Source organism: Rhinichthys klamathensis, unplaced genomic scaffold (genome assembly GCF_029890125.1).
Source record: "Rhinichthys klamathensis goyatoka isolate OS25496 unplaced genomic scaffold, OSU_Roscu_1.1 h1tg000318l_1, whole genome shotgun sequence".
NCBI classification, from domain to species: domain Eukaryota; kingdom Metazoa; phylum Chordata; class Actinopteri; order Cypriniformes; family Leuciscidae; genus Rhinichthys; species Rhinichthys klamathensis.
Window position 1 is genome coordinate 1,531,776 of NW_026606834.1, and position 26,150 is coordinate 1,557,925.

The 26,150-nt window shown below is 40.4% G+C and overlaps 2 protein-coding genes across 2 annotated transcripts in view; both read left to right on the forward strand.

Moving 5' to 3' along the window:
• The window catches only part of actr3 (actin related protein 3), a 30,638-nt gene extending 28,590 nt beyond the window's left edge, over positions 1-2,048 (forward strand). Inside the window, exon 12 of the mRNA XM_056271353.1 lies at positions 1,261-2,048. Coding sequence (XP_056127328.1) covers positions 1,261-1,356 — 96 coding nt within the window. The 3' untranslated portion in view covers positions 1,357-2,048. The remainder of the gene's footprint in view (positions 1-1,260) is intronic.
• Positions 2,049-3,352: 1,304 nt separating this feature from the next.
• LOC130105363 (inactive dipeptidyl peptidase 10-like) overlaps positions 3,353-26,150 on the forward strand; it is a 118,525-nt gene continuing 95,727 nt past the window's right edge. The window contains exon 1 of the mRNA XM_056271348.1: positions 3,353-3,532. Coding sequence (XP_056127323.1) covers positions 3,467-3,532 — 66 coding nt within the window. The 5' untranslated portion in view covers positions 3,353-3,466. The remainder of the gene's footprint in view (positions 3,533-26,150) is intronic.

Below are 26,150 nucleotides of genomic sequence, written 5' to 3' on the forward strand. Positions count from 1 at the left end.
CAGCTTCTTTTATTGCACACGTCGGAGAGAAACCGAGCCGCTGTTTAATGGCCTTATAATAATTAATCAATTAAAATGTCCTGTCTGTGTATCACTGTTTATTGGAGCGTCTCTCTGAGAACTCAATTACACCGATGTTTAGTGATGATCCTCATTACGTTCACACTGCGGGATGTTAAATCAGGATCCCACGGGTCCTTAAAGTCTTCTCAGTTTGATCAAATTTAAAGCCATAAAAAGTCTTAAATGGTGTAAGAAGTCTTAATTATCATTTCAAGAAGTCCTTAAATTTGTGGACCGAAAAACAGGAATCACGATGTGGCTTAATGTGACTGGTTTTTAAATTACAAAAGAAGCTAATGTGCTTTCTAAAAATCTAAGAAATTGGGAAAAAATATTAATATTTATAATAATGAGAGATAAATATAAATATATATATATATATATATATATTTTTTAAATAATATATTTAGCTTTTTAAAAAGAATATTTATAATAATGATATATATATATATATATATATATATATATATATATATATATATATTAATAAATATATATATATATTAATAATAAGATAGATAGATAGATGTATATCTTCTCCTACCAAGGTTGCTTTTTAAAAAAAAAACTGTAATATTGTGAAATATTATTACAATTTAAAACCGCAGTTTTCTATGTGAATACATATATTTAATATTATATATGAATTTTCAGCATCATTACTCCAGTCTTCAGTGTCACATGATCCTTCAGAAATCACTCTAATATGAGGATTTGATGCTCAAGAAACATTTCTGATTATTATCAATGTTGAAAACAGTTGTGCGGCTTCGTAATTTTTGTGAAAACCATGATACTACATTTTATTTTTCAGGATTCTTTGATGTATAGAAATTTCAAAAGAAACAGTGTTTACTTTAAATGGAATCTTTGGTAACATTTATAAATGTCTTTACTGTCACTTTTGATCAATTTAATGCGTCCTTGCTAAATTAAAACATACTGGCCCTAAACTTTTGAACAGTTGTGCGTGTATATATAATATCATATTTAAAATAAAAATAAATAATAATTGCATCCCTTTTCTTAAAAGATTTAAAGGCTAAAATGTGACATTTGTCATCTTTTTGTTTTTGCCGAAAGCTGTTTAAATCATGGTTTAGTTATTTTAAAGTGTAGGATGTTCCCACTTATATGGTATTATGGTATTTTATTTGTGCATACCCTGTAAAACACGATTGTTTGTCTACTTTTCAGCCGGAGTTCTACCAGGTGTGTCACACCAAGAAGGACTACGAGGAGATCGGCCCGAGCATCTGCCGCCACAACCCTGTGTTCGGCGTCATGTCCTAAACCATCACACACACGCGCACACATACACACTTATGGGATGGTAGGGTGCAGATGCAAAAAATGAGAAATACTTTTTCTATTGTTGGTCCCCTCAGAGTAGACACGTGTCCGACGGTGAAAGACCCGACTGCTGGAAACATACGAACACATGTTTTTTTTGTTGATTTGATCCCAGTGTAAGCAACGATACAGCTTCAGTCTTCAGTGAATGTGTGACGGCGTGTAACTGAACTCAGATTGATGATGAAAACTGGACCGGCGTCATTATTGTCATTAAGGGTGTAAAGAATCACATGTTGAACTGTGTGTACGGCTCCATCTTGTCCTTTATTTTAATGTTTTATGACCCTCGACCCCTACCACATTAAAGCAAAGTGTTTCCCGCTATACTTTGATACTTGCTTTCAATCTATCAAATTTGTGACTAAAAGAAAACTTTAAAAAAAATCCCATATACAGGATTTTCTGTCTGTCTGTCTCTTTCTTTCATGGCATTTTAGATACTCAACTGCTTTTACCTTCAGATGTCATTTATTCATGATTGCAGACCAGTCATGTGAACATATTTGAGTGGAATGATGATTGTGCCAGTATTAGCAGAAGCTTGTTTTGATAAAGGCAGATGACACATGGGTGGGATTTATAAGTGTAATGGTGAAACATTCCAATAAAAGCTCATGGTTTCTAATGAACAGGCTCACATGTGTGTTTTCAGCTCAATTTTGTGACGTTCAATAGGTTTAAAACGTCATTCTCCTCTTAGTATCGAGTTTTTCAGGAGCTTGGCCAAGCATTTTAATCTCTCATGATACTTAGGCCTACTGTTAACTACCATTCAAAAGTTTGAGGTTGGTAAGATTTTTGGTCAGAGTGTCTAGAACATAAAGGAAGATATTTTGAAGAATGTTTGTAACCAAACTGTTTGGGGGAACCATTGAATTCCAGTATGGAAAAATATATTATGGAAGTCAGTGGTGCTCCACAACTGTTTGGTTACAAACATTCTTCTAAATATCTTACTTTGTGTTCAGCAGAACAAAAAAATGTATATGGGTTTGGAACAACTTGAGGGTGAGTGTAAATGACAGTTTTCATTTTTGGGTGAACCATCCCTTTGATAAGGTCTCAAATTGTAACCTCAAAAGATATTCATGGTTTTATTTTATTTTTCTGAAATGTTTTAGTTGGATGTTCGTCTAACATTTTTAAAATGTTAAGTGTGTTCATGCCAAATTGTAATTTTCGTAATTTCGAGATGACAACACCCGTCATGTTCTACTCAGAGCTGTTTAACGCTTTTCCATTTTAAATACATACATATAATATAAATTCACTTAAAGATCGTTAGATTTTTATGTTATCAGAAACATCATGTTAAATTATAATCAGCTGCTTCTCAGGCTTTCTTCATATTTAAATGATCTAATTGATATCGCGCTGAATCTCGCGAGAAGTCGATATTCGCTCGTTCAGGCTCGCGGCCGCTCTACTCTACACAGCGTCATTTTACCGATTAAAACCGGGCTGGGAGTGTGTGTGTGTTTAAAATGTGTCAACCCTAATAAAATCAATCATTTTACTTGCCTCGCGAAAACAGATGAGTCGAGGTAAAACACGTAGAATTGCTGCTTAATTGAGTCTAATGAGATTCAGTGTGTTTAGATGTTAATTTTTGACGGTTGGAGTTTGAACGGTCTTGGCTCATTTGAACTTTCCGTCGATGTAATAACTGTGTAAGTTAAGTTATGGGATAATTTTTCCGATTTTTGACCATCATTTTTATAAAAACAGTGAGTCGGATCAGTTACAGCACACTAAAGTCAGAAATTCAGAATTCAAGTTGTCAAATTAAAACATCTGCTGATGTTATTTAAACTAACATAACAGACTCAGAAGGTTATGAACTGTATGAGTTACGATGACTCAATTACTGCATGAGAGAGAGAGATAGAAAGAGAGAGAGAGAGAGGAGATGTGGGAGGCGAGCACTGCTCTCTCAATTCATTCGCGTTTATCTTCATGATGATCGAGGAGCTTCTGTCAGACAAACAACCCCAGATTCAATTAACGTTAATCGATCGCACCTTTGGATCTTCGTCGCTTTTCCTCGATGAATCAAACCGCCGGCGTCTCAGGTCATCAGGTCAAATGTCAGTCATCCGCCAAAAGCATCACAGTAAGTGTTTTTCACTGTTTTTTTTCAATGCACTGACAGGTTGTTTGGCGTCACACAACTAATCAAACACCGGTGATTAATAATAATTGAGCTGATGGGATTATCATGTAACACCGATTTGTTTTGTTGTACTTTTTTTTTTTTTACATGACGCACAAATGCAATGAAATCAGACCGATCAGATTTATCATAACGAATGCATGGAGTCAGTTGTAGCCTACATGATGGGATGCAGTTCTCCAATGCATTAACAAAGGTAACAATGTGAGTTTAGTGTTTGTTTGGTCATCTTAAAAGTCCATGCATGATTGACAGCTGGCATACAGTCTGCGAGAACTGATGTGATGCATGGAGGGGTTGAGTCCTCATGCACGAATCCGACTTCAGATTCTGAAAGTTTAGTTTTATTAATGAACTCTATACGGTGCAATTCGAGGTTCACAGTCACGGCATTCAAGAGGGGAGAAAACAGACACCCTGGAAATGTCACCCTTTTTTATTTAGATAGATAGGTAGATAGATAGATAGATAGATATATGCTTATTGTTCAGTTTAGTTAATTCTAACTGCAACTTTAGAGTGTTACTGGTCATTTTATTCTTGGATAGGCTACTATAGAATATCATGAACTTTCCCAATCCTAAACTAAGTTTTCTTCTCTAAATGGTCTGAAAAGTCTTGATTGTGTTTTTGAGCTCTAACAGGTTTTCCTGCTTGATCATTTTCCTCATATTCTCCATTGTTGCGGCTCCTCTCTTCCCAGTCTGTCAGTAACGCTCTGTTTAGTTCCTGTCTCTATGAAGCCCCTCCTTCTGAAAAGCACACTGTGCTCTGATTGGTCGGCTGGAGCAGTGTGTTGTGATTGGTCGAACACTTCAAGCGTGTCAAATTAAACTAACTTAGTTGAACTTAACAATAAACGTCAATAATTAAAACTCTTTATTTAGACTTGTAAATACCCTGCTATGCGTCATCTCTTTTTTTTTTATTGTGTAACATTATCTGAGAGATGTGTTTGTCAGAGCTGACAGTGTTGCCAGTCATGAGATTAACGACGAATAATCGGACTGATTTAATTTAATTTTCAATGTTATTTTGTGTATTTTTGCATTTACCACCCATTATTGTCAATCTAATCATTGCACTCAAACACGGAGGATATGATTTATTTACGATGATCAAACCACAGATATTTTTAAATAATCGTCTATGGACTGGAAATATTCCTTTATTTAAACAACTTCAATCCGATCTAATTATTGCATCATAAAGTGCATAAAAAAATTATATTTACATACATAATTAAATAACATTTAATATGTTTCCCCCCAAACCTTTAATCTAATCTCCCAAAATAGATTTTAGTCGTGATTTTTAATATTTTAATATTTGTCTAGTTCTAATGTTCTTTAATGTCGTAATATTATGACACCTTTTTTCAGTGTTTCACAATACTCTGATGATTGTAAACTGAGGTTGGTGTCTTTAGAAGAAGTGTCTGTGCTGAATTGTACATAAATAAGTCACAGGCATTGATACAGGCATGCAAATGTGCTCAGTGATCATTCATATTGCTGGCCTTTTACGTCTAGATAAGTCTGTGTGCAGGTAATTGTTGTTAGGAAGTCATAAACCGATCCTGTGTGTGTGTGTGTGTGGGTTCCTCTTACAGCAGTGCTGGAAATGAGAGGTCCACCAGTAACACAGCCCTCATCACTCTGTCCATCATCTCAAACGCACATTATACATTCACACAATGCAATTAGTATGGCACTAGTGTGTGTGTTTGTGTGCTCATATTACTTCAGAGAGGCTATCAGATATGCTTATAACAGGAGACTCAGGTTACACACTCACACAGAGTCATAGAAAGCATTGCAGCACTTCCCAATATTACACTGAAACGTGTCTCTGCCCTGATGATTTTTTTTTTATCTAACTTTTATTTAACCAGGAAAAGTCCCATTGAGTTACAGTAACTCTTCTCCCAGGGAGTCCTGGCCAAGACAGGCGGCAAAAAAATTAAAAAATAAAATAAAAATGACAGAGTCTTTCGTCTGCTGACTCGAGAACGTCGGACAAATAAGATGAAGAGAAGGAAAGTGACATTAGACGAACTGAAAGGACAAAAGAAACAGTTGTTTTGATGAATATAAGATAGATGATGTTCAGAACACAAATATTAGCTGAGTTCAGATGCATATATGTGTGACATTTCCAAAAAATACCATTTTTTGTAGTGACTTATATACATTATTATGTTCCAAATACTCCCAATGAAAATCCGGATAATGGTTCAAGAGTGACAGTCACATGCTGTGTCAGAAATGGAGTATTTTTGTAGTAAATATAGTATTTTTAGTGGCCAAAAGTGACGTCTGATGGGAATATTGTTTTTATATTAATTCATTAAACCATTGAAATATGTGGAAGATATCTTCTTTCTTTTTTTTTTGAGGGAACAAAACACTTGGTTAACATATTTATCTGACAAAAAAAGGCAGGTTTTATATTAGTATGCAAAACAAATGCATAGAAAAACAAGAAGCTCACAGGAAAAATAAACTTTGACTACGACATAATCAGTTATTAATATTTCGTTGGTTCTCTCTTGTTCATAATTTCTTTGACAGCCTTGAGAAAAATGATGTCGGCCCAATTTTTCATTGCGTTATTATCACTAATAAAAAAATTACTCCAAGCTTAAATACACAATATGCTTACAAAAAGTTCTTTCTACTCTTGAATTAATTGTGTTCACTAAACCATCCTGCATTCATTCTCTACGGTGAAATAACACCATTACTGCACCATAATCACATGGCAAACATCGAGTCACTTTATTTAGCAGCTGATTTGTGTCCAAGTGCGTTCATTTCACACAAGATGATTTCAATTTTACAAAACTGTACCCAGTATGTATTCATATTTGTTTCACCTCGTCCTTCTCCGCTCTGAAGTACCTATAAATGATTCATAACCATCACCTCTCTGGCCTTTACAGCCGCTGTGTCGAGTGTTGAGGTGCAAACACTGGAATGATGGTTTTGTTTCCCGTTATTGGTTTTATGGCATGTAAAAGAGGAATTAAAGATGATTGCTTGTAGATGATGTTGGTGGGCGGCAGCTCGCTAATGCACCGCATAACTCCACACGCACCCACGCAACACATGCACAAACATGCAAACACCACAGCGTTTGTGTAGTCCAGCGTCAATTCTTCCTTCATTTGATGTTGACATGGTGTCCAGCTGAAGGATGTTTACCCTATCACCAGTAAACCAGGACCACAGCCTAGTATTTTGTATGTTTATTGTTTAACACTGTTTATTAAAACCAAATTACTTTAAAGTCTCTATCAGGTTTGTGTAATTTTAAAGAGGACCTATTATGGCCTTTTTTTAAAGCTGCTGTCCGTAGCTTTTTTTGGGTTAAAAATTATCCAAAATACATATTTGATAAAATACATAACCAGCCAGTGTTCAAAACTATCTGCTTGCCTTAGCTCGATGCAAAACGGTAAGCTTGTAATAATTTTTTTTAATTTTAGTGGTACTGGTGGATTTCCGCGGGAGATTCGAGCATGTCTTTGCGTCATTACGTCACATCTGTACACATAAAGAAGGAGTCTCGGCTAGTATAAGCTATATTGCGTGTGAGGATGTTGGAGGTGGAGATTTATAGCCTTTTCTCACAGCACTTGATATAATTAAACTTATCAATTTGATGGCGGATCCAGAAAGGTTCAAACGACAATCACCAGCGACAACTAGAGACTCACCCGCTGTAACATGCAAAAGACTTCGTTCAGACTTCGGAGTGGCTAGAGAAAAAAAGAGACTGCAACCGGACCCATGCGAAAACAAGGATAATATCGGAAGGACATTATATGATGTAGTCACGCAATGCTTGCTGACGTTGTTAACATTAACAATTTGAGAACATAGTATAGCTACTTTGGACGGTTTTGCGTGAAATGATAGCAATTGTTAGATTTAATCAGCGCGATTTACTGCAATGTCAGAACCAGAACAAAAGTGAATGTTTCTTACTAGTTCAGATGACATTTCCCGGTGAAAATTCTTATGTTGGTCATACTTCCAAAAAGAATAATCTGTGATTCTGAATGACAATATCCACACCGGCGGGGACTGACAGCTGCACACTCTCCTCAAACACTGTGTTCATCCGCGCTGTGCCGTGTCGAGGGTGTTGAACTACAACCCACGTAAAGTTGATAATTCCGCGAATGACTGCAATTGCAGATTTCGAACAGAGATGGCGACAAAGAGGAAAAATGCCGGACTGCAGCTTTAAGTCTTGATGTTGTTTTCAGGCTCTACTAGAACAGGTTTTCATGTTTGAATGTTGATTATTTTCCTCATATTCTCCATTGTTGCGGCTCCTCTCTTCCCAGTCTGTCAGTAACGCTCTGTGGTGTGTTTCCCCGAAACAAAGCATCGTTAGCCAACTATGATCGCCAGTCTCGTCATTATCAGCAGTTCAACAAGTTGGTGTTTCCCAGAAACCATCGTTCTAACAAACATTCGCAATTAGCATCACAGCAAGTCATGATGTCATGTTGCAACGACAGATCTTGAGCTGTGGTTAATGCAGAGTTTCTTGTTTGTATGACATGTGGACTCAATAAATCCTTATCTTGAGCAAAATAAGCAAGCTGACATTAGCCCCTTTCACACAGCGCGTTGATCCCGGGAAATTGCCAGAACGCCTTCTGTGTGAACGCAAACACGACCCGGGATTGATGCCGGGTTGGGGACCTAGTAACATTGCCGTGTTCAGACCCGGAACGCGCGCTGTGTGAACAAAAGCCAGAACCAATGCCGTATAAGGGGTGTGTCGTAGTGAGGATTCACGAGCCTTTGCAATGACGTAGTTATCGTGCGGCTCAGTTACTCTAGAAGAAAGTTTTGTGTTCGTCATCGATACAAGAAAGAACGAAAAAATGTCTGCAAACTGGACTGAAGTAGAGACCTGTCACATCGATGTCACGTGTCTTTCCGGAACATACATGGGTTGTGTGTGAACGCGCTCTCTGATTCAGGCAAATCACTGGCAGTGAATGAAGCAAAATAAAACGAACCAGAGTCAAATCCCGGGTCACTTTATCCGTGTATTTTCCAGAATCTCTCTGTGAAAGGGGCTTTAGTAACATTGCCGTGTTCAGACCCGGAACGCGCGCTGTGTGAACAAAAGCCGTAACAAATGCCGTGTCGTAATGATGACGCTGAAGTGAAGTGAAAGCAGGCTAGTGAAATGGTACGTAATGCGCTGGTTTATGATCGAATCAGAGAAAAAAATGCACTAGCGTGGTTTCTCCAGAAAGAAATCGCAGCTCATAAACAAACTATACACGCTGCTGAGACATTACATGTCACATCGATGTCACGTGTCTTTACGGGATTTTTACGGGTTGTGTGTGAACGCGCTCTCTGATTCCGGAAAATCACTGGCAGTGTGAATGAACCAAAATCAAACGAACCCGGGTCAAATCCCGGGTCACTTCATCCGTGTATTTTCTGGAATCTCTGTGTGAAAGGGGCTATTCAGTGCAACCTGTGTCTTTAGTTTAGAACACATACAAATGTCCTTTACGTCTTTGAGTTTGTCAAGAGATTTAAAGCACCGTTTTTGAAGAGTGCGCATGTGCGAACGTGCTCTACTATGTAAGATTGAGCCTATATGATTGAATCTGGAAATAAATTAGAAAAAAGAGAAAATATTCCTCAGATGCCAAGTTCGTAATTTATAGCAAAACATCCAGCATTAATTCGATCTCAAACAGTTTCATTAAAATAAGTTATTATTCCACCACATGCGTGACGTCATTAACCAACGTGGTTGTACGATACTTTGCGACACTACGGTTTCGGGAAACAGTCGTGAGCTAGTTGGTTTCTTCAACGATGCGTCGTACTATGGAAGTTAAGCAACGAGTTATGTAGTTGTACGGGAAACGCACCCCTGGAGTGTGTTTCCCATACAACGCCGTAACTCACTGGTTCACTCCCATAGTACGACGCATCGTTGAAGAAACCAACTAACTTGTCACGAGTCACGACTGTTTCCTGAAACCGTATTGTCGCAAAGTGGTAGTTTAACGTTGGTTAATGACGTCACGCACTTGGTGGAGTAATAGCTTATTTTAAGGAATCTGTTTGAGATCGAATTAATGCTAGATGTTTTGCTATAAATTACAGACATGGCATCTCATTCTCATTTTTCTCAGTTATTTTGCTTTATTTCCGGATTCAATCATAGACTCGTTCTTGCGTACTAGAGCTCGTTCACACATGCGCAGTCTTCAAAAACGGCGCTTTAAATCTCTTGACAAACTAAAAGACGTAAATTACATTTATATGTATTCTAAATAAAAAATATAGATTGTACTAAATGTCAGTTTGCTTAAGCCTAGTTCACACTACATGATTTTAAGCCCGATTTGCAAATCGTTGAGCTCGCCGACAGGTCAGGGTGTTATCGCGTGCAAATCGCGGGGGATTAGCGGGCGATGAACGCTCGCCAATCTGTTAGTATGAAAGAGCCGACAACGCAATAAAAAGACGCTCGCAGACGCGTCGCCTCGCCCAGAAAAATATCTAGCATGCTAGATATCCAGAGCTGTCGCACGACTCAAGCTCACGTGATGTTATGAGCTACAGCCAATCAGAGCAAGGCATGTTCGCGTGTTGTGTTCTTCTTCGTCTTCTTCGCTGGGTATTGGCGCGCGTGCTGTTTCGCGTCATTTCCGGTTCGTTCTATCGCGTGATTTTTCGTGACAAAACGTGGTTTGCAGACAAGATAGAATCGTTGGGTGACAAGAGTTGTTGTCAACTCGTGTAGTGCGTTACCTCCTGTTGCGGATCAATCAAGTTGTGTCGTGTGGTGTGAACAGCTCAACAACTTGAACACTCCTGATTTCACAGAGAGCAAGTCATGTAGTGTGAACCGCACAGTTCAGCCCGACGTTTTTAAATCATGTAGTGTGAACTAGGCTTTATTTTGCTCAAGATAAGGATTTATTGAGCCCACATGTCATGATGCAAACAAGAAATTCTGCTTCTAACCACAGGTGTCGTTTGACTAAGCTGTTTATTACGACGAAACTTGCGACCATAGTTGGCTAACGATGCTTTCCCCGTTTAGTTCCTGTCTCTATGAAGCCCCTCCTTCTGAAAAGCACACTGTGCTCTGATTGGTCGGCTGGATCAGTGTGTTGTGATTGGTCAAGCGCTTTGAGTGTGTTTGGGAAATGCCCCGCCCCTTACAATAACCGCCAGTTTAACACACTACTAACTAACTCAACCAGGCCCCGCCCCTCGTATGAATTATTTAAATGAGGAATATTGTGACCAGGGTTTCCGTTGTCCGGTAATTACCGGACATTGGCCGGGAAAAAAATGAAATGTCCGACAAAATTAAATCTCTCCGGTCAAATTGTCCGATTAAAATTGCGTAATAATCCCGCCCCCCTAACACAATATGAATTTGAGAATAAGCCTAAAATGTATAAAGCAAAAATACACCGACCTTTGGCTATGTTATAAAGGAACAGGCTCTACCGTTTGAAAGTTATTAAACAACATCGCATGCTGCATTTCAAATAAAGCGCACGCCTAGAACGGCTGTAGCCTAGACCTTAACAACGAACGAGTGAGACGTTTCAAATATGGCCAGGTCCATTGATATTATTGATAAAGTTGATAAATTGATAAAGTTGACGATGCAGACTCGCCATCTTCGCAGTAGTGCGCCTATAGAGAGAAGTGTGCACGCGCCGACGCCTGATTAGGCTAACCGTGCACTGATTAGCCTAAATTGTCCACTATATTTGCTTCTTATTTATTAATCCAGTCAAATTTGTTGATGAAACATTGATTAAAATTAATATACAATTTATACAAAACGAAATTTTCAAGCAAAAATAATATTCGAAGATCGCTGGGTTGATTATTATTCGAAAATCGCACCCCTCCACCACATGCACGCACACATGCATTAGGCTACACACCAGAGCAAGTGAGCAAATTTTTTATTTATTTGTATTAGGTACATCCGTGCCTCAATGTTTCAAAAAGTGAATGTGTGTGAAACCATAGTAAAAAACAATTGGTGTTGATTGACGCCAGTCGGACGTTCATGTTTTTTCCGTCTATTTGAAAGTTAAGGGGGTCGCACACCGGACGAGAAGCGCAGCGGCAGCGCCAGGCCTTTAAAATTCGAACACATTATTCTCTATGAGTGTACACACACCGGCGGCGCCATTCGGCGTCTGTCCGCGGCGCCCAGCTACGGCTCAGGACCTTGTTCAAAACCCTGCCGTGCCACAGAGCGCCATTTGCATATTTTTATATTAAATTTGCATTTATTTGTCTCAAATCGTCGTTAATGTACATGGCTTCACCCTGTGCTGTTTTCACTCGGGTTAGCTAAACGCTAGCTAAATAAATACTATTGTATCATGTGACATAGTTGCCTAGACAACGGATAACGTTACAACCCTATGGTTACAACAAAATAACAGACTCAACGTGATAGACACTTTTACTTGATTAACGTTCAAACATCAGCTATTATTCAATGAACATAAAAAAATAAATAATAAATCAAGATAAAACACACATCGTGCAGCTCTTCTACCAGGAGTTGATTCAAAATTGTGCTCGCGCGATTAGAATGTGCGCGATACCTGGAGTTGTCCTAGACGTGGCGCGGCGCTGCACTGCGCTTCTCGTCCGGTGTGCGACCCCCTTTAGGCTAATAAAAAATGACATAATCAGGCCGTATAGAATGCAACATGTTATTAAGTTACATAGCCTGCCTCCAGTTTTCCTCAACGTGACTAATTAAGAGGCGATAATTGACCGGCATTTCATCAAAATGTCCGTTTAACGAAACCTCTGCCGGTCACTTTGACCGGCACCATTTTTTTCTAGCGGAAACTCTGATTGTGACGTGTTCGTGGAGGCGTTTCAGGAGTTCAGAAACACTGACACTGATATAGAGAAGAACTCCCGCTGGAGGGACTTACTCAAACAGAAACACTACACTCTAAATGAACATGGAAGAAAGCATAATAGGAGCCCTTTAACACTCTGTTCGACCCATAGCCTATTTTTGTACTGTTTATTATATCCTCAACTTCATCTTTCGCCTGTTTCTTAGCAGCAGAGTTAAGTGGTTTTCTTCCCACACAATTTCCCACAGTTGTAATGAAACTAATGGCTCTTCATATTTGAAGTTACACACAGATGCTCTATAATTGGTCGCCATAAAGTGGCACATTGCAGTCCCTGATCTAGAAGGTCTTGATTTGCACTATAGGTATGTGTGCGTTTGGTTCTTATAGATGTTAAAGCCTCGTGCTGATTTCGAATGTGAAAGAAGTAAGGGATAATCCACGGCTAGCCATGCATTAAATGTTTACAGTGTAATTTTTTAACAGACGTGTAAAAATGACGGTTATTTTCTTAAGTTACGGTTAGTTCTAGCACTCCGTCCGCTTTAAATAAAGTAGAGCCATCGGATTGCTTTTATTTGAATGAATTATCACATTTATTGAAATTCGTTATTAAAAGAGAGAGACAGAGAATTGAAAGAGTCCCCTCGTAGCTTAAAGTGTGTATGTCAGGTTAAAAAATTTTTTTGATATATTAAATAAGGGTTAGATGTCTGAGTGAAAATGTAATTATCATTAAAATTATTACTGTAATTGCCCTACAGTAAGCTTTATCCACCACAGGAGGGAGAGCATTTTCACATTTAGCTCCGAAGCTCTGGAATAGCCTTCCTGATATTGTTCGTTGCTCAGACTCGTTCTCCCAGTTTAAAACTAGACTAAAGACGCATCTATTTAGCCAGGCATTCATATACATTTTTTATCTTACAGTTACTGTAAATTCGGCCTCTACTTCATAAACGCCAGAGGAGAACGGGCCCCGACTGAGCCTGGGTTCTCCCAAGGTTTTTTTTCTCTCCATTGGGTCATCTGATGGAGTTTTAGGACACCATCGGGTCATCTGATGGAGTTTTAGGACACCATCGGGTCATTTGATGGAGTTTTAGGACACCATCGGGTCATCTGATGGAGTTTTAGGACACCATCGGGTCATTTGATGGAGTTTTAGGACACCATTGGGTCATCTGATGGAGTTTTAGGACACCATCGGGTCATCTGATGGAGTTTTAGGACACCATCGGGTCATCTGATGGAGTTTTAGGACACCATTGGGTCATCTGATGGAGTTTTAGGACACCATCGGCTCACTTGATGGAGTTTTAGGACACCATCGGGTCATCTGATGGAGTTTTAGGACACCATCGGCTCACTTGATGGAGTTTTAGGACACCATCGGGTCATCTGATGGAGTTTTAGGACACCATCGGCTCACTTGATGGAGTTTTAGGACACCATCGGCTCACTTGATGGAGTTTTAGGACACCATCGGGTCATCTGATGGAGTTTTAGGACACCATCGGCTCACTTGATGGAGTTTTAGGACACCATCGGGTCATCTGATGGAGTTTTAGGACACCATCGGCTCACTTGATGGAGTTTTAGGACACCATCGGCTCACTTGATGGAGTTTTAGGACACCATTGGCTCACTTGATGGAGTTTTAGGACACCATCGGGTCATCTGATGGAGTTTTAGGACACCATCGGCTCACTTGATGGAGTTTTAGGACACCATCGGGTCATCTGATGGAGTTTTAGGACACCATCGGCTCACTTGATGGAGTTTTAGGACACCATCGGGTCATCTGATGGAGTTTTAGGACACCATCGGCTCACTTGATGGAGTTTTAGGACACCATCGGCTCACTTGATAGAGTTTTAGGACACCATCGGGTCATCTGATGGAGTTTTAGGACACCATCGGCTCACTTGATGGAGTTTTAGGACACCATCGGGTCATCTGATGGAGTTTTAGGACACCATCGGCTCACTTGATGGAGTTTTAGGACACCATCGGCTCACTTGATGGAGTTTTAGGACACCATCGGCTCACTTGATGGAGTTTTAGGACACCATCGGGTCATCTGATGGAGTTTTAGGACACCATCGGCTCACTTGATGGAGTTTTAGGACACCATCGGCTCACTTGATGGAGTTTTAGGACACCATCGGGTCATCTGATGGAGTTTTAGGACACCATCGGCTCACTTGATGGAGTTTTAGGACACCATCGGGTCATCTGATGGAGTTTTAGGACACCATCGGGTCATCTGATGGAGTTTTAGGACACCATCGGCTCACTTGATGGAGTTTTAGGACACCATCGGGTCATCTGATGGAGTTTTAGGACACCATCGGCTCACTTGATGGAGTTTTAGGACACCATCGGGTCATCTGATGGAGTTTTAGGACACCATCGTTTCACTTGATGGAGTTTTAGGACACCATCGGGTCATCTGATGGAGTTTTAGGACACCGTCGGGTCACTTGATGGAGTTTTAGGACACCATCGGGTCATCTGATGGAGTTTTAGGACACCATCGGGTCATCTGATGGAGTTTTAGGACACCATCGGGTCATCTGATGGAGTTTTAGGACACCATCGGCTCACTTGATGGAGTTTTAGGACACCATCGGGTCATCTGATGGAGTTTTAGGACACCATCGGCTCACTTGATGGAGTTTTAGGACACCATCGGGTCATCTGATGGATGTTTTAGGACACCATCGGGTCATCTGATGGAGTTTTAGGACACCATCGGCTCACTTGATGGAGTTTTAGGACACCATCGGGTCATCTGATGGAGTTTTAGGACACCATCGGCTCACTTGATGGAGTTTTAGGACACCATCGGGTCATCTGATGGAGTTTTAGGACACCATCGTTTCACTTGATGGAGTTTTAGGACACCATCGGGTCATCTGATGGAGTTTTAGGACACCGTCGGGTCACTTGATGGAGTTTTAGGACACCATCGGGTCATCTGATGGAGTTTTAGGACACCATCGGGTCATCTGATGGAGTTTTAGGACACCATCGGGTCATCTGATGGAGTTTTAGGACACCATCGGGTCATCTGATGGAGTTTTAGGACACCGTCGGGTCACTTGATGGAGTTTTAGGACACCATCGGGTCACTTGATGGAGTTTTTCGGTTCCTTGCCACTGTTGCCTTTGGCTTGCTCAGTTGGGGATATTCAAATTAAATGACCTATCATACCACTGATCAGCTCTACCAAACTTGGATGTCTTTTCCAGTAATAAACAAACACTGTTAAGTTGTTTTGATAGGCTTTATGCCGAGCGTCACGTGACCAAACCGGAAAACGGGTCTCATTGCATCCGCTTGTCAGAGAAAGTGTTACCGGCCGTAAGAACTAACTACGATATCTATGGATTTTTAAGGTAATCAGCTAACCTACTAAGTTCACTTTGTTATTGGTGTTTTATGCTATTTAAATATCTAAACGTTAGTGTGAAGAAGAAAAATTAAAAAAACTTTTAAATATCAATCTGCACATGCGAGGGACATTGGTTATGCTCATTTTTGCTTGCTCCTTTTAAGTTATCTTGAGTAAAACCGCAAAAAATGTCATGAAGCACATACAAAAGACCTGAATCGGAAGCCATGTGATCTGTTTTCCGGCTTGGTCACGTGACGCTCGGCATAAAGCCTATTGATACTGTGAAGCTGCTTTGATACAATCTGTATTGTGAAAAGCGCTGTATAAATATATTTGACTTGACTTTATAGCCATTTCTGTCAAGATCATATTTTTAAAACACAGCTGAGCTGTGACGTCAAGAGGGAGACGTGCCAAAAAAGTTCTACTCAAGTATGGAGAGTTATGAGTCTAAGGAGATCCAAAATCCCCCTCAAACCTACGATGGCCCACAGCCATACAATGTTGAGCCTCCCAGGCGTGAGACAGATGAGGAGCCAAACAGAAATGTAAATAATTCCTATCGAAGAAACATATGTGGTGTAAAGAGAACCAGTGGAGAGTTGGGCAGGTGTATATAGGCATAACTTAAGGTGGAACAGTACATGTATTCGTATTGAACCGAAACGGTACGGGCGTCACGCTGCTGACGTGTGTCTGGTGCGTCCGTGTATTCGGGTTCAAATAAATATGGCTGGGCAAAAAATCTGTCTCGAAATCCTTAGACATGTTTGTGAAGATTGTGTTGTTTCCAGCGTGCGTCTCCCTCAGACTGTAAACGAAGCTCGGGCGCACCAGACACACACACACACACACACACACCAGACACACGTCAGCAGCGTCTTACGTCACACACACACACACACACACACACACCAGACACACGTCAGCAGCGTCTTACGTCAGCAGCGGCACTGAACGCGGATCCACAACAGAACCGGAATACACACACACACACACACACACACACACACCAGACACACGTCAGCAGCGTCTTACGTCAGCGGCGGCACTGAACGCGGATCCACAACAGAACCAGAATACACACACACACACACACACACACACACACACACACACACACACACACACACACACACACACACCAGACACACGTCAGCGGCGTCTTACGTCAGCAGCGGCACTGAACGCGGATCCACAACAGAACCAGAATACACACACACACACACACACACACCAGACACACGTCAGCAGCGTCTTACGTCAGCGGCGGCACTGAACGTGGATCCACAACAGAACCAGAACACACACACACACACACACACACACACACACACACACACACCAGACACACATCAGCAGCGTCTTACGTCAGCAGCGGCACTGAACGCGGATCCACAACAGAACCAGAACACACACACACACACACACACACACACACCAGACACACGTCAGCAGCGTCTTACGTCAGCAGCGGCACTGAACGTGGATCCACAACAGAACCAGAATACACACACACACACACACACACACACACACCAGACACACGTCAGCGGCGTCTTACGTCAGCAGCGGCACTGAACGTGGATCCACAACAGAACCAGAACACACACACACACACACACACACACACACACACACCAGACACACGTCAGCAGCGTCTTACGTCAGCAGCGGCACTGAACGCGGATCCACAACAGAACCAGAACACACACACACACACACACACACACACCAGACACACGTCAGCAGCGTCTTACGTCAGCAGCGGCACTGAACGTGGATCCACAACAGAACCAGAACACACACACACACACACACACACACACACACACACCAGACACACGTCAGCAGCGTCTTACGTCAGCAGCGGCACTGAACGCGGATCCACAACAGAACCAGAATACACACACACACACACACACACACACACACACCAGACACACGTCAGCAGCGGCACTGAACGCGGATCCACAACAGAACCGGAACACAATACAATGCTGAATAAAGTCCTAGTTTTTGTTATTTTTGGACCAAAATGTATTTTCGATGCTTCAACACACTCTAACTAACCCACTGATGTCACATGGACTAACCCACTGATGTCACATGGACTAACCCACTGATGTCACATGGACTAACCCACTGATGTCACATGGACTAACCCACTGATGTCACATGGACTAACCCACTGATGTCACATGGACTAACCCACTGATGTCACATGGACTAACCCACTGATGTCACATGGACTAACCCACTGATGTCACATGGACTAACCCACTGATGTCACATGGACTAACCCACTGATGTCACATGGACTAACCCACTGATGTCACATGGACTAACCCACTGATGTCACATGGACTAACCCACTGATGTCACATGGACTAACCCACTGATGTCACATGGACTAACCCACTGATGTCACATGGACTAACCCACTGATGTCACATGGACTACTTTGATGATGTCTTTATCTCCTTTCTGGACAAGGACAGTATACCGTACACACATTTACAATGGAGGGACAGAAAGCTCTCGGACTAAATCTAAAATATCTTAAACTGTGTTCTGAAGATGAACGGAGGTCTGACGGGCTTGGAGCGACACGAGGGAGAGGCATTAATGACATCATTTTCATTTTTGGGTGAACTAACCCTTTAAGTGTAATGCATTACCAAGTTATTAATTACAGTTATTTAAAAAAAGTAAAGGATTACTCTTAATTGTTCTGTAATTTAATTACAGTTGCTTCTGATGTAATTTAATTAAACACTTTATGAACAATTCTTTATAACACAATAGTGGATTTAACATCAAAATCTAACATCTAATGTAAATTTACGTTTTTAATGTTTCCTTCTCCCTTTAAATACTTTGCTCAGTTCAAGAATAATTTATGCAATTTATATTATTTATTTGAAAGGATTAAAAGAGCAGTTTCATGTCCGTCCTTGTAATGTTCAACTGGTCGAGGTAATTAGTAGTAGTAACTGGATAAGTAATGCAATACTTTTTAGAGTAATTAGTATAGTAATAGTATACCGTCCGCAGGGGATTTGTGTTTTTAATGACCCTACAAGTTCGACTGAGGAAAATATTTTAAAAATATAAAATATGAGGGAAGAACAAAAGATTAAACTTGGTTACGCTATTTATCTGACAAACTTATTTGGCAAATATGTCAATCTACAACCGCAGGTTTTATTTTGCTATGCAAAAAAATAAATAAATAAATAATCATAGCTTATGAGGAAAAAGCAAACGATGACTACAACAACATAATCAATTATTTATATTCCATTGGTTGTCTCTTGTTTTTGCATGCATTCATAATTTCTTTGTATGACAGTCTAGATAAAATTGTCACAATTTGTCATGTTTCATTGTGTTATCACAAATAAAACAATCGACTCCAAACACAACTATGCAATATGCTTACAAAATCTTTAACAATATTTGAATGAAGTGTGAAGTGCCGGACATCGCTTTTGCCCACAGCTGCACACAATACTTCTATCAAATTGATGCGTTTAAGCTCATAATCATAATGATGTTAAATATGTGGCATATGCTGATTTCACTGTTCACATCACTTGTAGATGCAGTGCCTGAACTGCTCAGTCGTGACCACTAGAGGGCAGTGCAACATGGCAGCCGGCATCAACTGTGCTCAATCAATACCTAAAAATAAAGAAAACACTGAAGTCACTCGAGATGTGGAGAAGTTATGGATCATTCCTGCTCTTCAGAATGTGTTTATGTCCCCATGATAATATACTGCATCAAGTGTGTGTGTGTGTGTGTGTGTGTGTGTGTGTGTGTCCACTACTCACTACTCTGCTCATAATGTGTGTGCACTAACTTGGATGGGTTAAATGCAGAGGACACATTTCGAGTATGGGTTATCAAACTTGGCCTTCAATGCACCATGATTGTGATGTCACAGCAGATCGTGCTTAACTGACGTTTTAAAGATGTGAAACGTATTAGTTTTATCACAATATCCCTTTATTCTGATTGTCCTTAAAAAAAGATTGACCACACCTTATTTAAATATAATATTCCATGGAACCACAAAAGGTCCTTTTATAGTGGGGGATCATTAAAATGTTCTTCAAACTAAGAAAAAAATGGTTATTTTAAGAACTGATCACTGAAAGGTACTTTGGGGAACCAAAAATGGTTCTTCTATGGCATCGCTGTGAAAAACCCATTTAGGAACCTTTATTTTTAAGAGTGCACTGCAAAGATATTATTTTCTTATTTGGTATTTTTGTCTTGTTTTCCAGTACAAATATTACATATTAAATCAAGATCATCAAGAATCGCTTGAATGATTAAATGACAAATACATTTGTTTACAGTCACTTGTCGCCACCTACTGGTGTAACGATGTAATGATACAATAATATTTTATGTATCGTTACTTTCAAAAGATGATTTACTCTATTTTGACTAGACATCAGTGTTTATGTCATATGACACATTTGACCACCATTATAGTTGCTACGATTATGAGCTTAATTTGATAGAAGTATTGTGTGCAGTAGTGGCCAAAAGTTATGTCAAAACTAACACCTTTTCTGTATTCAAATATTATTTTAAAAATCTGTTAAAGATTTTGTGGTCATATTGCGTAGTTGTACTTTGAGTCGATGTTTTATTTGTGATAATAACGCAATAAAACATGCCAAATTGTGCCGACATAATATTTGTCCAGGCTAAGAGGGAACCAACTAAATATTAATAAGTGATTATGTTGTAGTCAATGTATGCTTTTTCCTCTGAGCTTCTTGTTTTTCTGTGTATTTTTTTTTTTTTTGCATTGTAAAATAAAACCTGTTGCTGTAATTGCCAAATAATTACTTATAAAAAAGTTTAGTGTTTTGTTCTTGCTTCATATTTAAAATATTAAAAAAGATCAAATATTTTCCTCATATTTTGATGGTTCTCCTGGGCATCACTTTTGACACCCTACTGTATCTGGTTTATATAAAAGAAACTACTCTTCAAACAAAGAGTGTTTTGTGTGTAATCCCAACACGCTGTGTGTGTCTGCTTTGTGCGCTGCGAGGACGGGGCGAGTGATCATTCATCAATGGCATGTCATTCAAAACCAAAGTGCTGTTTCATCCCACTTTTGGTCTTTCTCACATGAATCAGAACAGCTGTAGTCGCACCCTAATTAAATTTAGTCACAACCACAGGAAAAAAGGCTCTGATATTGTTGATCAGATTATGTGTCAATTTTAAAGCTGTAATCCTCAATTAAGAGAGTGTCAGTAAGGTCGCCAGGGTCACAGGGCAGAAGACTTTATTAATAGTGCTGAATCCAGCACGTACTTGTGTAATTATCACTCTGACCCAGAATAATTAGCATACACTCCCATGAGAGAGAGAGTGCTGTCTCACCTTAATGAGTGTAAAGCCACCGTCACACACACACACACACACCAGATTAAACCAGGACAGCTCTGGTTCTTTTGGACAGATCCAGTGAGCTTTAGTTCAGCTCTGGTTCTGGTTAGTCGAGTAGTTGGTCAGGTTCTGTTTTAAAAATATATAGTTTCCTTATTTGTCAGCAGATTCATCTCTCATTTATCTTGACTTGAAAGATGAGCTGGAAAACACAGACAGACACAGAGGGAGACAGGTGTGATACTCTAATACAGCCCTGATTTACTCTCACTTTGAAAATTCCCAACATTTTGCAAGCCTAATACAAAGTTGGAAACTTTCCATGGGAATTAACAGGAATATATGGGAAATAGGGATGGACATGGATGGATAAGCACATGGATGGATGGATGGATGGATGGATAGAGAGAGACGGATAGATAGAGAGACAGACGGATAGATAGATAGAGAGAGAGAGACAGATAGATAGATAGAGAGACAGATGGATAGATAGATAGAGAGACAGACGGATAGATAGATAGAGAGACAGACGGATAGATAGATAGAGAGACAGACAGATAGATAGATAGATAGATAGATAGATAGAGAGACAGACGATAGATAGATAGATAGATAGATAGATAGATAGATAGATAGATAGATAGATAGACAGACAGACAGATGGATAGACAGATAGATAGATAGATAGACAGATAGATAGACAGAGAGATAGATAGATAGACAGACAGACAGACAGACAGATAGATAGACAGCGAGATAGATAGATAGACAGACAGATAGATAGACAGAGAGATAGATAGACAGAGGAATAGACAGATAGAGAGAGAGAGAGAGAGAGAGAGAGAGAGAGATAGATCATTTTATTAATCCTTTGCAGTAATGACAGTGTCAGTGTTGCCTTAAGTTAAAATACAACAATCTAAAGAAAAGGGAAGTTATTTTTGTGCATTATAGAGTCGTATAGCATACATAGAAGTCAAGTCACCTTTATTTATATAGCGCTTTTTACAATACAGATTGTATCAATGCAGCTTCACAGTGATAACATGAAAATAATGCAACAAGTTTGTTTCTGAAAGAAAAGGGCGTCATCGTTCACCTGAAGTAAGGCAGATCAATAATATTGTTGAATATGAAATCTCCCCATAAGCAAGCCAAAAGCCAAGGCGACAGTGGCAGGAACCAAAACTCCATCAGTGACAGAATGGAGAAAAAAAAAACCTTGGGAGAAACCAGACTCAGTCGCTCAGTTCTCTCTGGCCAACGAGCCAACAGTGTGTGATTATGATTCAGGCAGCATTACAGGTCAGAAGTCAGATTGGATCAGAACATTCACAATATTTATCCAGTTCCATGATCTGGCTGGAGGTCGGAGTCATCACGCCGGTGTGGAGACGAGTGTGTAGAGGCGTCCATGAGGCCTTCACAGGGCTAGTCAAGTCAAGTCATCTTCATTTATATAGCGCTTTTAACAATGTAGATTGTTTCAAAGCAGCTTTACAGAGATAAACATACAATTTACGGTAACAGAGATTGTTTTGGCTTTATAGCGATTTTGAATAATGTTATTTCCGCCCAAAGTTGGTTTTGATTGACTCACCTCCAGCAAAATTATCATTTGTTATTACATTAGACGACGGCGTTCTCTCTAACCAGACTTTAAACTGAACCTGTGACCGGATGGCGTTCACATGCGCATTAAAAATTGATTCTATAGTTATATTCGTTTGAATATGTGTGCGCAGGTTTGTAATTTCCCTACAAACCATGCCTAAACAAACTACTTGTCTTGCCTATAAATTGATACAGAATTTTATTTTATCACTTCGGGGTACGCAAACCGGATTTCACTATATTATACATATACATATATATTATACTATATTTCACAGAAGGCACTATAAGTCATGCCAGCGTGTCTGGAAGCATTAAACCAACTGCAACAATAAGCAATAAAATACATTTTGATATAATTTTTGTCAAAATGGCTGAAAAGATTTAATGGTTTCTCAATTTTTACCAATAGATGGCGCTGTGACCAATTTAATGTGGTGTGGTCAGAGTGCGGTGACAATGACAAGCAAAGTTTGGTGTCAATATGACAAAGCATTGCAGAGAGACAGTCTGAGTCATTTTAGCATCATGCCATCAAAGTCGTTGAAAACGGGTTTTAATCTGTCGACACGAAATCCATAACTTTTTGCCGGCATGGTTTCATTACAATAAGCTAATTTAATCAAAAGCTATTGGCATTTTTGGAAATTTCATTATACCTTTTGACCACAGGGTGGTGCTGCCCAGAAACTTTTTGAGTTCCTTCAGGGCATTGGGTGAGTTTCGTAACTATACGCCAATGCGTTCTTAAATATAGCATTTTAGGACAATTCCAAGTCTAAAGATCAGTTTTGTGATTTTTGGCAAAATTGTTAAGAAGTTATAAGCAAAAATGTTAGTTTTTCATATCTCCTGACCACTAGGTGGCACTGTACTGAAACTATGGAGGTACCCTCAGGTCGTGGCTGTCATAACACACACCATTTTGGCGTGCTCTTCAAACTTGCCGAATCTACTTGAATTATATAACTATTTGTCTGCAAAAATTTTGTTCAAAAGTTATTAACCTTTATGTAAGTGAAACTTTGGACAGCTGGTGGCGCTAGAGGGATTGAGTTAGAGACTCCAAATTTGACATGTTGACAGGTGAGACTGTCGTCTATCTGTGTGCCAAATTTCATCACTTTCCCACCAGCGGTTCTATGGGCTGCCAATGCCATAGACTTCCAGAGCGGAATAATAATAATAATAATGATAGGAACGCCAATGGATGCAAAAGGTGCCACACCTTCAGTTCTTGGCACATAATTAACAGGAATATATGAGAATAAACTGGAAATTTGCAAAATTGCAGGTTAGCCTATAACAGGGAACTAAATATAGTTGGAAAAAAAACATATTGCAGAATAAACTTGGTTAAAAACAACCATGAATATGCTTATTTTATTCAACTTTTTTTTTTTTTGTTCATTGAAAGAATCGATTGAAGTTCTACTGACAAATAAGTCAAAGTCAAAAATGTAATTTCTCAAAATTTGTTTTAGTTTGCATGTCTGCTTATGACCAAACCAAATGTTTATATATGATAGCGTTTGTATAAGTGTGCTGCAGATCATAAAGTGATATTGTGGTAAAACAGTTTGTTTGAGGGAGCAATTTCAGACCGATTAGTTCAGCTAAACTTTACAGACAAGTGTATCTGGACTAAATGTACAATATGTCCATAATATCCACACACACACACACACGAGCCGGTGAAATCAGGTCAGAAAGATGTGTCTCTCTCTCTCTCATTCTTGAACACCTCGCACAAGGTTGGCGTCACCTTCAGTAAATCTGGAGCTCATGAATTCAGAGGCGATAGATCACAGAGATCAGTTTGTCTTCTGTTTTAAAATAATAAAGCAGAAAGGCCTTTGTATTTTCAGGATGTTTGGAGCATCTGAAAAAACCTTTGAAATGACATAAATACTGATATAAACATTGCGTTTAACTGACCGATAAGATAACATGTGCTGTTTAAACGTCCAGTAATGGTGAGTGAGACTGTGTAATGTTTGAGTCTGAAACTGGAGGTTATGGGAATGAGCGGGACATGTTCCAAACACGCTCGAAGCGCTCGACCAATCACAACACACTGATCCAGCCGACCAATCAGAGCACAGTGTGCTTTTCAGAAGGAGGGGCTTCATAGAGACAGGAACTAAATGGAGCGTTACTGGGTGGGGTTAGGGATCAGGGGGTGGAGATGGGTAGGATTAGGGATCAGGGGGTGGAGCTGGGTAGGATTAGGGGTGGGGTTAGGGATCAGGGGGTGGAGATGGGTAGGATTAGGGGTGGGGTTAGGGATCAGGGGGTGGAGATGGGTAGGATTAGGGGTGGGGTTAGGGATCAGGGGGTGGAGATGGGTTGGATTAAGGGTGGGGTTAGGGATCAGGGGGTGGAGATGGGTAGGATTAGGGGTGGGGTTAGGGATCAGGGGGTGGAGATGGGTAGGATTAGGGGTGGGGTTAGGGATCAGGGGGTGGAGATGGGTTGGATTAAGGGTGGGGTTAGGGATCAGGGGGTGGAGATGGGTAGGATTAGGGGTGGGGTTAGGGATCAGGGGGCGGAGATGGGTAGGATTAGGGGTGGGGTAAGGGATCAGGGGGCGGAGATGGGTAGGATTAGGGGTGGGGTAAGGGATCAGGGGGCGGAGATGGGTAGGATTAGTGGTGGGGTTAGGGATCAGGGGGCGGGGATGGGTAGGTTTAGGGGTGGGGTTAGGGATCAGGGGGCGGAGATGGGTAGGATTAGGGGTGGGGTTAGGGATCAGGGGGCGGGGATGGGTAGGTTTAGGGGTGGGGTTAGGGATCAGGGGGCGGAGATGGGTAGGATTAGGGGTGGGGTTAGGGATCAGGGGGGGGAGATGGGTAGAATTAGGGATAGAGTTCTCAACAGGCCTGAAAATTACAACCCGACCCGACCCGACCCGACCCGGCCCGTGGCTTTTAAAGCCCGGACCCGATGTAACCCGACACATCAACATGAATTATCTGCCCGAACCCTACCCGCGGCCCGACGCCACCCTTTTGATCGGTGAGTGATGTATGTTGAATAGAATGTATTCTATGACTGCTGCGCTTGACGCAGAGAGAGAGAGAGAGAGAGAGAGAGAGAGAGAGAGAGCCCCGGCCGCGCGCGCGCACTCTCACGTCTCACACATTCCGCCCATCCAGCTGACATAAACCACATTTCAATAAACGAAAAAAACTAT